General features: G+C 35.9%; 1 protein-coding gene across 1 annotated transcript in view; it reads left to right on the plus strand.

Annotated features, from left to right (window-relative positions):
• Nucleotides 1-11,766, plus strand: part of ADAM28 (ADAM metallopeptidase domain 28) — an 82,536-nt gene extending 70,770 nt beyond the window's left edge. Inside the window, exons 20-25 of the mRNA XM_035023228.1 lie at nt 3,481-3,589; nt 4,530-4,608; nt 5,608-5,673; nt 6,273-6,338; nt 7,226-7,288; nt 11,686-11,766. Coding sequence (XP_034879119.1) covers nt 3,481-3,589; nt 4,530-4,608; nt 5,608-5,673; nt 6,273-6,338; nt 7,226-7,288; nt 11,686-11,766 — 464 coding nt within the window. The remainder of the gene's footprint in view (nt 1-3,480; nt 3,590-4,529; nt 4,609-5,607; nt 5,674-6,272; nt 6,339-7,225; nt 7,289-11,685) is intronic.
• The last annotated feature ends 557 nt before the right edge of the window (nt 11,767-12,323 follow it).

Here is a 12,323-nt window from a genome sequence, read left to right on the forward strand (position 1 = left end):
CTGTTTCCAGAGTGGCTGCACAATTTCACACTCCTAACAGCAGTGAATACAAGTTCCTATTGTTATACAACCTCTAAGCCCTTTGACACTCGCAGATAGCAAATTTTATTCCTTCTGGTAGGTTAGTAGTGATAGCACATTGGGGTTTTAATTTGGTTTCTTTTTTTTTCTTAAAGATTTTATTTATTTATTTACCAGAGAGAGAGGGTGACTGAGAGAGGGAGAGAGAGAGTCCAAGAGCACAAGCTGTGGGGGCGGCAGGCAGAGGGAGAAGCAGGCTCTCCGCTGAGCAGGGAGCCCAATGCAGAGCTCGATCCCAGGATCCTGGGATCATGACCTGAGCTGAAGGCAGACACTTAACCAACTGAGCCACCCGGGTGTCCCTTAATTTGCTTTTTATAACTAATAATAATAATAATAATAATAAAAAGAATCTTTCCTTATTTGGGGGCCACTTGGATATTCTTTTCTGTGAAGTATTTGTTCAAGCCTTTTTGTTTGTATTTCTATTGAGTTGTCTCTCCTCACCCTTTTATTAACTTACATATGTTTTAATATATTTTTGATATAAGCTATTTTCGGTTATATATGTTGAAAGAACTTCCCTCCTGTGTTTTCTCACTCTCTTCGTGATATCATGTGGTTAATGGAAGATTTTAATTTCAATGTAGTCAATTTTTTAATCATTCTCTTGATGGTTAGTTTTTTTTTTCCTTTGTGTGTCCTTTTCTAAGGAAATATTCCCTACCCTGAAGTTATGAATATATATCTGTATATTGTCTTCTAAAAGCATTCTGGTATTGTCTTTTCAAATTTAGGTCTATAATCTATCTGAAAATCTTTTGTGTATGATACAAATGTTTAATTTCATTTTCATCCCAGATAGATGCCCAATTGTCACATCATCATTCATATGATAGATCATACTTCCCAAATGCAAGTGTTCACATATGTGTCTTTCTGGGATATCTATTCTTTTCTGGTGGTCCTATTTGACTGTCCTTTGTGCTAGTATGACACTTTTTTAAACTGTATCTTTAGAATAATTTTGATATAGGCTGTTCTTTATTTTATTTTATTTTTTTTTAAGATTTTATTTATTTTTTTTAGAGAGCGAGCGAGAGAGAAACAGCATGAGAGGGGCGAGGGTCAGAGGGAGAAGCAGGCTCCCCGCTGAGCCGGGAGCCTGATGTGGGACTCGATCCCAGGACCCTGGGATCATGACCTGAGCCGAAGGCAGACGCTTAACCATCTGAGCCACCCAGGCGCCCTAGGCTGTTCTTTAACTTTGTTCTTCTTTAAGAATGATTTGGTTAGGGCACCTGGGTGGCTCAGTTGGTTAAGCGACTGCCTTCGGCTCAGGTCATGATCCTGGAGTCCCTGGATCGAGTCCCGCATCGGGCTCCCTGCTCGGCAGGGGGTCTGCTTCTCCCTCTGACCCTCCTCCCTCTCATGCTCGCTGTCTCTCATTCTCTCTCTCGCAAATAAAATCGTAAAAAAAAAAAAAAAAAGAATGATTTGGTTATTAGCTTTTTGTACTTTTACATATATTTTATAATCAGATTCTCAATTTATACACATAATTCCTGTTAGGATTTACAGTTAACATAAACCACATCTATGATTTACTTGAGAGAATGAGTATATATAAAAAATATTGAATTCCTGGGGCGCCTGGGTGGCTCAGTTAGTGAAGTGTCTGACTCTTGATTTCAGCTCAGGTCATGATCTCAGGGTCATGAGATGGAGTTCCGTGTTGGGCTCTGCACTCAGCAGAGAGTCTGCTTGAGATTCTCTTTCTCTCTCCCCTCCCCCCTGCCCTCTCTCTCTCTCAAATAAATAAATAAATCTTTAAAAAAGTATTGATTTCCCTCTCTCTCTCTCTCTGTTTCTCTAACAAATAGATAAAATCTTTTAAAAAATTAAAAAAATTAAAAAAAGGGGACGCCTGCGTGGCTCAGTCTGTTAAGCGTCTGCCTTCGGCTCAGGTCATGATCATGGGGTCCTGGGATCGAGTCCCACATCAGCTCCTTGCTCAGCAGGGATCCCACTTCTCCCTCTGCCTGCCACTCCACCTTCTTGTGCTCTCTCTCTCTCTAACAAATAGATAAAATCTTAAAATAAGTAAAATAAATATTGATTTCCTAATCACTGACATGAAATATCTATCCATTTATTTGGTCTTTCTTAAAATTAGTTTTCCCCTATTTTTTTTTTTTTTTTTGGCAATAACGTCTTAGTTGCTTTTAGGGGGAGAGTTGGTCAGAATTTCCCAGACCACTGTTACCAGAAACAGAAGAGCATACTTTCTCTTCAATTGTTTCCATGTTAAACTGCATACCTCCTTCCTATCAATATTCCCCATCTGTCTTATACCTCAACTTTCTCTGCAAACCTTGTCCTTTCAAATAGGGATGTTTGTGAAGTCCGGTCAATTTCCTCTTTATTTCCTCTGATACCATGTTGCTCTTCTGAAAATGTAACTATTTTAGTGCCAGTATATTTTCTTTTTCATTCTGAATCTATCTATGCTATATTCAACTGAAATGCCTCAGAATTTTATTTCCTTTGGCTTTTTGGATAGGAATTGTTATGGAGGGGTGGAAAGTTTAGATGTTGTTATTATCTTAGAATTCTACTTCTGACATATCTGCCTCTATCTGCATTGTATGCATGTTCATACTTGGGAACTTTTCCTGCATTATACCAAAATCAATCTTATTATTGCCTTGCTGATCTCTAATGAGAAAGCAGTAGTTGTTCTAATTGCTCTTCAGACTTGTACCTCCTGGTCTCTAAAATTTCAGATTATTATAAGAGAAATTAATATTTGACCTAGCAAAAGATTGAAGTTACACTCATTACTTCAATGAGCAGTTCAAAGAGAAAACACCATATAGACATAGGAAATTTGTTCAAATTGGTCTGCAACTCACAGGGTCACATCATTTCTTTTCTGTCTGTAATAATTCTGAGATGGAGCAAACACCAGTAAAACACTCACCTGTGCCTCTATCTTCTTCATGTCTCCACTCTTCATTTGCTGCTGACAGGAATATGATCCCAAGGCTTCAATTTATTTTTCTTTGTTTGATGCCAAGGCCAAATTTTTAAAATGTTTCACTCCTTTTCTTCCATCCTCCTCACTTCCTATTCTCTTTAAACTCCCAGCCTAACACTTTCCAGTTGTTACAAACATCATCCCTTCTAAGGATTCTCAGTAGTATGATGCTTTACCTACTTCATATGCAATGTTTTATATGGATTTCCCCCTTACTTCCTCTATCTACATAATACTACAACACTCATGATCAAAATGCATTTTCATTTTACTGACTATGAGAGATTTTCCAGGGAATGTGTGTTCTTTGGAGGAAAGGGTAGAATGGAGTTTGTGATCAATGAAGAATTAAGGACTAGAGTGATGCATATTTGTGAATTTCTCATACCCTTAACAGGTCTGGGTTCTCTTTGTTGCAGACTTCTCCATTGTGGTTGGGGTGCTGTTCCCTGTGGCCATCATATCTGTGGTGGTTGCTATAGTAATCTGGCATGAAAACACCAGAGGAAAGCAGAAGGAAGTTCAGAGGTAGCCTTCTATCTTGCTTTGGGGACTTTTTGACCTCTAATTTATTTTAAATTCAAGGATATGACCCAAATTCTCAAATTTAAGTAGTTTACTACAAATACTCATAAATAAGTACAGATACATTTCTCTTGGACAAGAGGCTGGGTATCAGTTTTACTGGGAAATCCGTCACAGCAATACATGTATTGTTTTTATGTTGATTACTGTATTTATAATTAATAAAATGTTATAATAACTCTCATTAGTAAAGATTTTACACCCATTATAAGAATACACTATGTAACATTTATTGGTCATTATCTTTATGACAAGTGCTATGCTGAGTCTTTTTATAATTCATTATCTCTAATCTTCACAAGAATGTTGTGAGGCAGTTAACTATTATTTCCATTTTATAGATGAAAAGGTATTTTACATTAGTCCTTAACAACAGTCTTGTAAAATCAGGCACTTCACACTTTTTCTTAAGTGGAAACAAAGGCTCAGAGGTTAACAAATATGTTCGAAGTCTTACCACTTAAGTTGTTGGAATCTTGATTTGCACCTACATTGGTTAATCTTTCAAACATGGTCTTGACAGTACAGTTCTCTTTCTAGCCTTTGTTAAAGACTGACTTATTCACATATAATGGGTTTCCTAAATATTGAATGAATAAAATAAATCATTAATTAAATGAGATAGTAATTTAAATAAACACTGATTCAACACCATCATTATTAGGAATCAAGGCTCTGTAGAGAATCTAGAAGAAAATTAGTGGTGGTGATTATGAATTCCAGGACAAGGAGGCCTTAAGAGTATCCTAGAGAGCAGAAGAAAGCCCAGTCAACGACCAAAGATGACACAATGGGCAAAGAAAATTATCAAGCTTCTTTTGAGTGTCCTCATCATGGTGAAGGAAATGTTAAATCCTTTTATATGATATGCTTTCATATACAGGCCACTGTTTACTACTGGCAGCAGGCCTCGCAGACAGAGGAGGAACCCACAGACGGTGAAGGATGTTCAGCCCCAAGAGGTGAACCATAGTTTGTAGTGTGTTTACCTTGGACGCCAGTTTGTGATTCTTTCATTGTCTTGTCCTGACCACCTACCTATCTGTCTTTCCTACTCAGCAGTGTTTTACAAATCCAGTCCACTAGTTAGTATGTAGCTAGAATTCGGGACTCTCTAACTACACATTTGGAAAATTCTCCTTTGCCTTTTTTTTTTTTTTAAGATTTTATTTATTTATTTGAGAGAGAAAGAGTGAGCGAGAGAGAGAGAGGCAGAGAGCACAGCAGGGGGAGGGGCAGAGGGAGAAGCAGACTCCCCACTGAGCAGCGAGTCTGACATGGGGCTTGATCCCAGTACCCTAGGATCATGACCTGAGCTGAAGACAGATGCTTAACCGACTGAGCCACCCAGGCCCCCCTCCTTTGCTTTTTTTTTTAAGTGCAAAAGTGTCTTCCTAAAATGCAGAGGCTGCTTTGTTGAGGTTCACAAATGCAAAGAAAATAAAGAGAACAAGGAGAGCAGAGTCCAGATGTCTCTCTCTTTCTCTCCCTCTCTCTTCCTCCCCTGACCCTCCTCCATCTCTCTTCCCCTCTCTGTCCCCCCCCCTCTTCTCTCTCTCTCTTCTTCCTTCTCTCTCTCTTTCTTTCTAAGTTGATTCCTTTTTCCTTTTGCAAATGTCCCAATTAAGACAATAATATGTGTATTTGTATGACAATACATGTATACATGTAATATGTATAACCCTTAAAGCCCTAGCTGTGTCCTGCAAGTTTAGAAGTTTAAGCAGAGATTGGCTAATGGTAATGTCATTGGCAATAATGTTTTTGATGGAGACGTACCTATCTCTGACAGCTCTGGATACAGCAGAATGCAGCCCCAGGACCACTGTGATTTCCCATCCTATTTCTTGGTGTCATTGCAATTCTGATCTCCCATCTCTTGAAAGGACGGCTTATTTGGAAGTTGAACTTAGGAAACTGATCATTTCATTTAAAAATATTATTATTTTCTTTTTTTTTAGATGAGTCGGATGAAGCTCCATGCACCTGATCTGCCGGTAGAGAGCAATGAGCCTCCAGCTTCTTTCGTGAGTTAGCAACTTCTCTTAAATAGCACTTCCAATCAAATCTCAAGGAAATACTAGTAAGAGAGATAACCCACAATACCCAATTATTTCCTCAGAAGAATCTTAAAATCTTTGTGAATATTAATATAAAATACAGATTTCCTGGCAAAACTTTTTAAAATGCAAAATGTGAGAAGGTTTAACCTACCTATGATTAACCCCTTAATTTGAATTACTGGATCTGAAAAGCTGGTTACTTATTACAAGAAGAGTACCAATCTGCTTCATGGAGTGGCATCTCCATCATCCGTCTATTGGCACTGGCCTTATTTCTGAATTATATATATATATATATAATATATATACACATATATAATATATATATGTATATATATAATATATATATACATATATATATATGTATATATATAATATATATATACATATATATATGTATATATATATGCCTAAATGAAAACACTTGAACTTACAGATTTAAACTATTTTCATGGGTAGGATCATGAGTTCTCCATTTCTGAAAATGATTTAAGCCTTTCCATTAAGCACATCTGTTTTCAAGGCCCCATCTTTGAATTAATTTTATTTTACCTTTTCATTAGCTAATTACAAAGCCAGATTTTCTACCAACACCGATTCCTACATCTGTGTCATCTTCTTCTTTCCTTGTAAGTATCAGGTAGTCACTAATAATTTTTTAAATGTCTTTTGTGCCCCATGTGGATAGTGTCTCTAAATCTATAGATTCTTTCTCACGATACATGCTCCCTAGGCCAACCTGAGATATTGTAGCACATAGGTTTATCCGAGAAAGCAAGGCCTACTTACTATCTATAAATTAGTATGGGTATTAATTTTTTATTATTAAAAATATTTCTGTTACATAATCATCAAGAAATGATAAATAGTTTTTATTATTAAAAATAGTCTGTTACATAATCATCAAGAAATGGCAAATAGTTTTGCTCTAGGAGATAAACAGTCTCCTTTCTAGATGCTTATTTTGGAGAATATAAAATTTTATTATATATTTTACTTTTTAATTTAATATAGATAGAATAAGGCCTATATTAGCTACAGTTTTCTATAGAAGGTGGGGTATGAAAAACAGATCATATGTAGGCAAACCTGGAATAAAAGTTAGGCACTTAAGAAGTAAAAGGTAGAATTCATTTACTCAGTAATTACTGAGCATGTTTCTTCATACTTGGTACTCTGTTGTGGGTAAATGAGAAAGAACTAAAATTAAAGTCACTTTTTCAAGAATGTTTACATTTTTACTGTGAAAACAAGTCATGTGTGTATAGAGCGCTTAATCCCTAACATTTTTTTTTGTGCCAAAGTATGTGATACCTATGAAAAGAATGTGGTAAAGGGGAAAATGAATGGACTCAGAGTAGTTGAAGTAGGAGAAAGATCCATTGGGTAAGTGGTTGAAATTTGAGCTAGAGTGATGCGGAGGTAAGGGATGATTTAAATAAGGAAATAAATATGCCTAGGATTGGGAAAGAATAGCATTTCTAATGACCTACTATTATTTTTGTCTCTAATATAGCATAATGCCAAAAAAGTACTTCCCTCTACTGTTTTTAAGGATAAAATAAAGTCAACACCTAAGGTAAGAGATCCATAGGCAAACGACTGTAATCTTGTCACACTCCCACTGTCAAGGAGAGAAGTTCTAATTGTGTCTTCCTAGAAGATGTTCACTAAGAACAGTATCTGTATGATTATAGGGTGGGAGCAGAGATATGTCTTCTTTCCTAGTGTGGTCAAAACCAAGAGGAAGAAGATGGAAGGGTCTTAGCTAGAAAGTGATGATGATCCCAATATTCTTTATTTTCTCAGAAATATTCCCCAGGGGAGTGAGATAGAGAACATCTCCCATAGGATAATCCCCCAGTGTCTCATAACTCTTCTCTTGATCCCTCACCTTCTCCATATTACACCAATTAGTCAGATGGATATTTGGATCCCAGTGTGGTGTTTTTCTCACATTCTTTTCCTGCCTTCCCATGTTTGCACTCCTTCACTGCGGTATATCAAATGATCTATAAAATAGGAAGTGTGACTACACAGAATTTACTTTAACTTCTTAATAGTTCAAAGTTATAGAATATCTAAGTTTTAGAATTAAATAGATCATTTAAGAACTTTGTCTTTTTCAGGGTTCCAATCCAAAAGTCTGAAGCATCAACTAAGCAAGGATGGGTGGGGTAATGATCTACTTGGAAGATTGGATAATCTGGATGGAAGAGAAATATACTTACTTCCTCCTTATTATTTGCTCTTGATACTCAAGATGCTAACATATCTTGATTCATGTTGTACTTTGAGGAGACTAAACAAAAATTTTCAAGAGAGACACTCTTGAGAATCTTTGTATGAATTTATAATTTCTATCTTCCATACTCATGGGAAAGAAGAGGACTCTAAACAAACAGCTGAGGATCTGAAATCTCTAATTAGGTGACTTTCTTAGACAACCCTCCTTTTCTTACTATGACGTTGACTAATATTTCCTCAAATATTTTGAACAGCTTGATTTTCTCATTTAGTAAGAAATAATTTACCCTCTAATTAAAACAAAGAAACAAAAAATCCCCAGGAAATCACAGGAAACTGGGAGGGATGGAAGAAAATGATATGTTCCTCATTAGATGACTAGCAGCATCTTGACTGTTTTAACCATAAACCTGTCAAATTAGAACTGTAAGAACAAAATTAGGTAAACAATCTCTGATTTATATAACATCTTTTTCCTACATTATCTTTTGCAATCCTTATTAGCTGTGTCATTTGAAGTTTGCTACAAGTGAATAAAACTTTATTAATTAAACTTTTTTCACAAAAATTTGTACAATTCAGTTACCGGCAAGCTTAAAGTGAACTTCACTTTCTAAGTAGAGAAAGTTTTATTTACATAAATTAATAGCATAAACCAGAGGTTGTCAACTGGTAGCTTGCCAGACATATCTGGACTACAGATTTAATTTATTTGGCCGGGATGATTTTGGTCATAAAGTATTTTAAAATGTTTTGAATTTACTGTCAATATTTAAAAATTGGGAGATCTTGCATAAACATCCAGATTTCCAGCTTTGTAAAAGTAATCAAATGGTTTGGCAGCACTGGAATCACATTGTCCATAGCAACCATCAGCTTAGTTGACTGATGTTGGAATAAACATTTTTGGTTGCCTTCCAAATAACCTTCTTCCTCCTTATTTTCAGAACACCAGTTTTATTCAGTTGTCCATATTTTAGAAAAAGGCAAACCTGACTCCATCTCCAGGTTAAATCTCTATCATTTTAAATCAGTCATAATAATCTTATTTCCTTTACTAGTGATTGATTTGATAAGTGTATGACTCCTCCCCTTTTTTTTACCAATGAGACAAGAGAAGAGATATGTTGGGAAATTTTCACAAAAGGTATCCTTTCCCTTCTTCTGGATGTTGGGATCTGGATAGCCTATCTGGTAGTGTTGCAACCATGTTGTGATTATGAGGTCAAGGCTGATATAATAAAACCTGGTCTCTTAAAGATGTCATTGAATGGGTAGATTAATAACTGCTGGAGTTACCCTAAACTTTGCTGGGATTTCCTATTATGCAATCAATAAAATTTCCTTATTGTTTAAGCCATTTCAAGTTGGGTTTTCTTATTTGCTACAGAAATCATCCTAACTAATAAAGTTGTTGCTTCCATTATTAGGGTACATGCTTTCCATGTGTGCAATTAGGACCACTTCATCATCACCACGATTTTTGTTTATTTTTTATACTTGGCCTGCTTTACCCATTTCCACCATTGACCTGGGGCCCCATACCTGTTCTTTTCCATGGGGGACTTTATCTGCAAGAAGTTCATTTCCCCTTTTAGTGTGAGTTTCTATATAAGCTCAATCCCCAGCATACCCAGAGTCCATCTGTCAAATCTCTCCTATTATAGTAGCCTTTCTTTCCACGTGGGAGTTTACTCAAGAACACATTAAAAACTATAGCTTTATCTGTGGGGTTAGGTTTCAGAAGACCTGCCCTAACCAGAAATAAATCCCTATTTCCCACAAGGTCACAGTCTTACTTACGACAAACCTATAGTTCTTTGCTCTATTGTTTGTTTTCTTTCTTTGTTTTTTGGTTTTTGTTTTAATTCCTGTCCCTGTCTCATTCTTAATATTGATAAAATGGAATCTTTAACCTATGAATCTTTAACTGGCAACCACATGACCCGAGCTAGAAATGAAGCTATCAAGAAGAACCTTCCTGTAAATTCTGAAATGATGGCACTAGGTCTCTGATGTGGAGGCCTCAGAGCTCCTTATGATGACAGACAACTGGAGGACAATGATGGAGAAATTATTCTCTTATCCTAAGACTTTGAACCCAAGTCCTACAGAGTTGCCTACTGAGCTGAACTGTAGAACAATTTAGACAGTTTAAAGCAAAGACTTTGATTTCACAGTCCTGTTTCCAAATTAGATCTGCCACTTACCAACTTTGAAGGAATTCCACAATATGACATTTAAAACCTCAGGTATATAACCAAGGTTGCTTTTATAGTTAGTTATTTTTACTTTCTCTGCTTTAAAATAATAGATTAAATTATGGTCTTTTTCAGGTACTCTATGACTGGTATACCATATGGTTTCTCTAAATACTCCTTAGCACCTCACCAAGTTATTGCTTTTTATGATATTTGAAAATGCTTTTACCTTTGCATGAAATGACAAAGTTGTGTGAAGTATGAGTGAAAAAGAAAGCAAGTTTTAGCTGTAATCAGAAATTATGGAAAGGGTGGAGCTATACGATTTAAGTGGATAATAATGACAGCTAATGGTAAAGAATCAAGGGCCTCTGAGTGACAGCTAGCAGGGAACTGAGCCTGTCAGCCCAACAACACTCAAGGGACTAATTCTGCCAGCAAGCACTGAATGAACTGGGGAACAGCTTCCAACCCAGTTGGACCTCAGTGGCTACCTCATGAGAGAAACTGAAGCAGAAAACTCAGCTAAGATTTGCCCAGATTCTACAAAAACAGAAACTATGAGAAAATAAATATGTGTTCTTTTAAGCTGCTATGGTTTGGAGAAATTTGTTATGCAGCAATAGATAACTACTACAAAGGAGTAGAGATCAAATGTTTCGAATATTCCAGACAGGTTTAGGTAGAATTAATCACTATCTTTAACAGGAATTCCACCATCTCAAAACTTTTTTTTCCTTTCTCTCTTTATATTTCTCTTTCTCTCTTTCATTTATCCTCTCTTTTTGAAAAGTATCAGAAAAAAAAATAAAATAAAATAAATAAATAAATAAATAAATAAATAAATAAATAAATAAATAAAAGAAAAGAAAAGAAAGAAAAGTATCAGTTATCCTCTTGAGATTTCTGATATCCCATCTTCTCATAAATCATGTTTTCTCTCACATCCATTTGCCTGTTTTCTTGGTCTTTTTGAAGAATTCCTGAAGTTTATCTTTTAAACCTCTTATTTATCTTTTATACTGTAAATGCTCCTTTTTGCTAATTTTAAGACATTTTATAATTATTCCTCATATTTGTTTAATAACAGTCTCTCCATTCTTATCTCACTTCAGTTTTATAAAGGCCTGCTAATTAACTATTTTTGCCTCTTGTTTCCAGAATTTTACTTTTAAAATTCATTTAGCAAAGTAACTTCTGTCTAAATTTTATTAGTGCTTCTCAAAGTAACTATTTTTCAAAAGTTCATCCTTCCTCAGCCACTGGAGTACTATGCTCCCCATCTTTCACTGACATAATTATTTTCATAGGTGATGCATTGCTATTTTCCAGTTGGCTCACCCTTGTGTTTTAAAAGTTCTATCCTGAACTGTAATATTCTTACATTTTATATCTTTGATGATAGAATCTATCTCTTCAGCTAAAGAATTTCAGTACAGCTAGTATTCTGAGTGTAATTTGCAAGTAGCTGGGGCCATGGGTAAATCTTGCATATTCTCCTCTGCCCAAGATTCTCTTTTCTTTTTAGCTAAAACTGTCTACCAGGGCCACATCAGGAGTGGCAAACCTTGTTGTTGATACTGAGATCTACCTCATCAGGCCTTCCTGACTCATTATGGGAAGGCCTCCACCAACAAAACCTGCAACCATCTTGGCATATCTGCTCTTGAATTTGCCTTGTCTTTTCTGCTGCTTCCAGAAAAAGACCTTCCCTTGCCAATGACAACTTTAGATATTGCTTAGCAACTAGCCCCGGGCGGTCTGCTATGCTGCTCATCAGCAGTACAATATCACTATTATTATCATGCTAAGTAAGATTGTTATAGAAGCTAAATCCCTAAGCAGAAGAAAATTATGGTATGTAATTTATTGTGAAGGCATCTTCTTGATAAAATTTAACTCTTCTCTCTCATGCCTAGTGTTGAAATCCAAACTCTTTTTTTTAATAAATTAAAAAAAAATTATTGTGGTGAGAACGCTTGACATGAAATGTACCCTCCTAACAGATTTTTAAGTATACAATGCAACATTGTTATCTATAAGCACAATGTTGTATAGCAGATCTCTAGAGTTTATCTTGCATAATTGAAATTTTATGTCCATTGATTAGCAACTCCCCACTTCTCCCTCCTAGGCCCTGGAAATCACAATTCTATGCTTTGTTTC

This window comes from Mirounga leonina, unplaced genomic scaffold, assembly GCF_011800145.1.
Source record: "Mirounga leonina isolate KUSES-001 unplaced genomic scaffold, KU_Mleo_1.0 Mir_176, whole genome shotgun sequence".
Lineage (NCBI taxonomy): Eukaryota > Metazoa > Chordata > Mammalia > Carnivora > Phocidae > Mirounga > Mirounga leonina.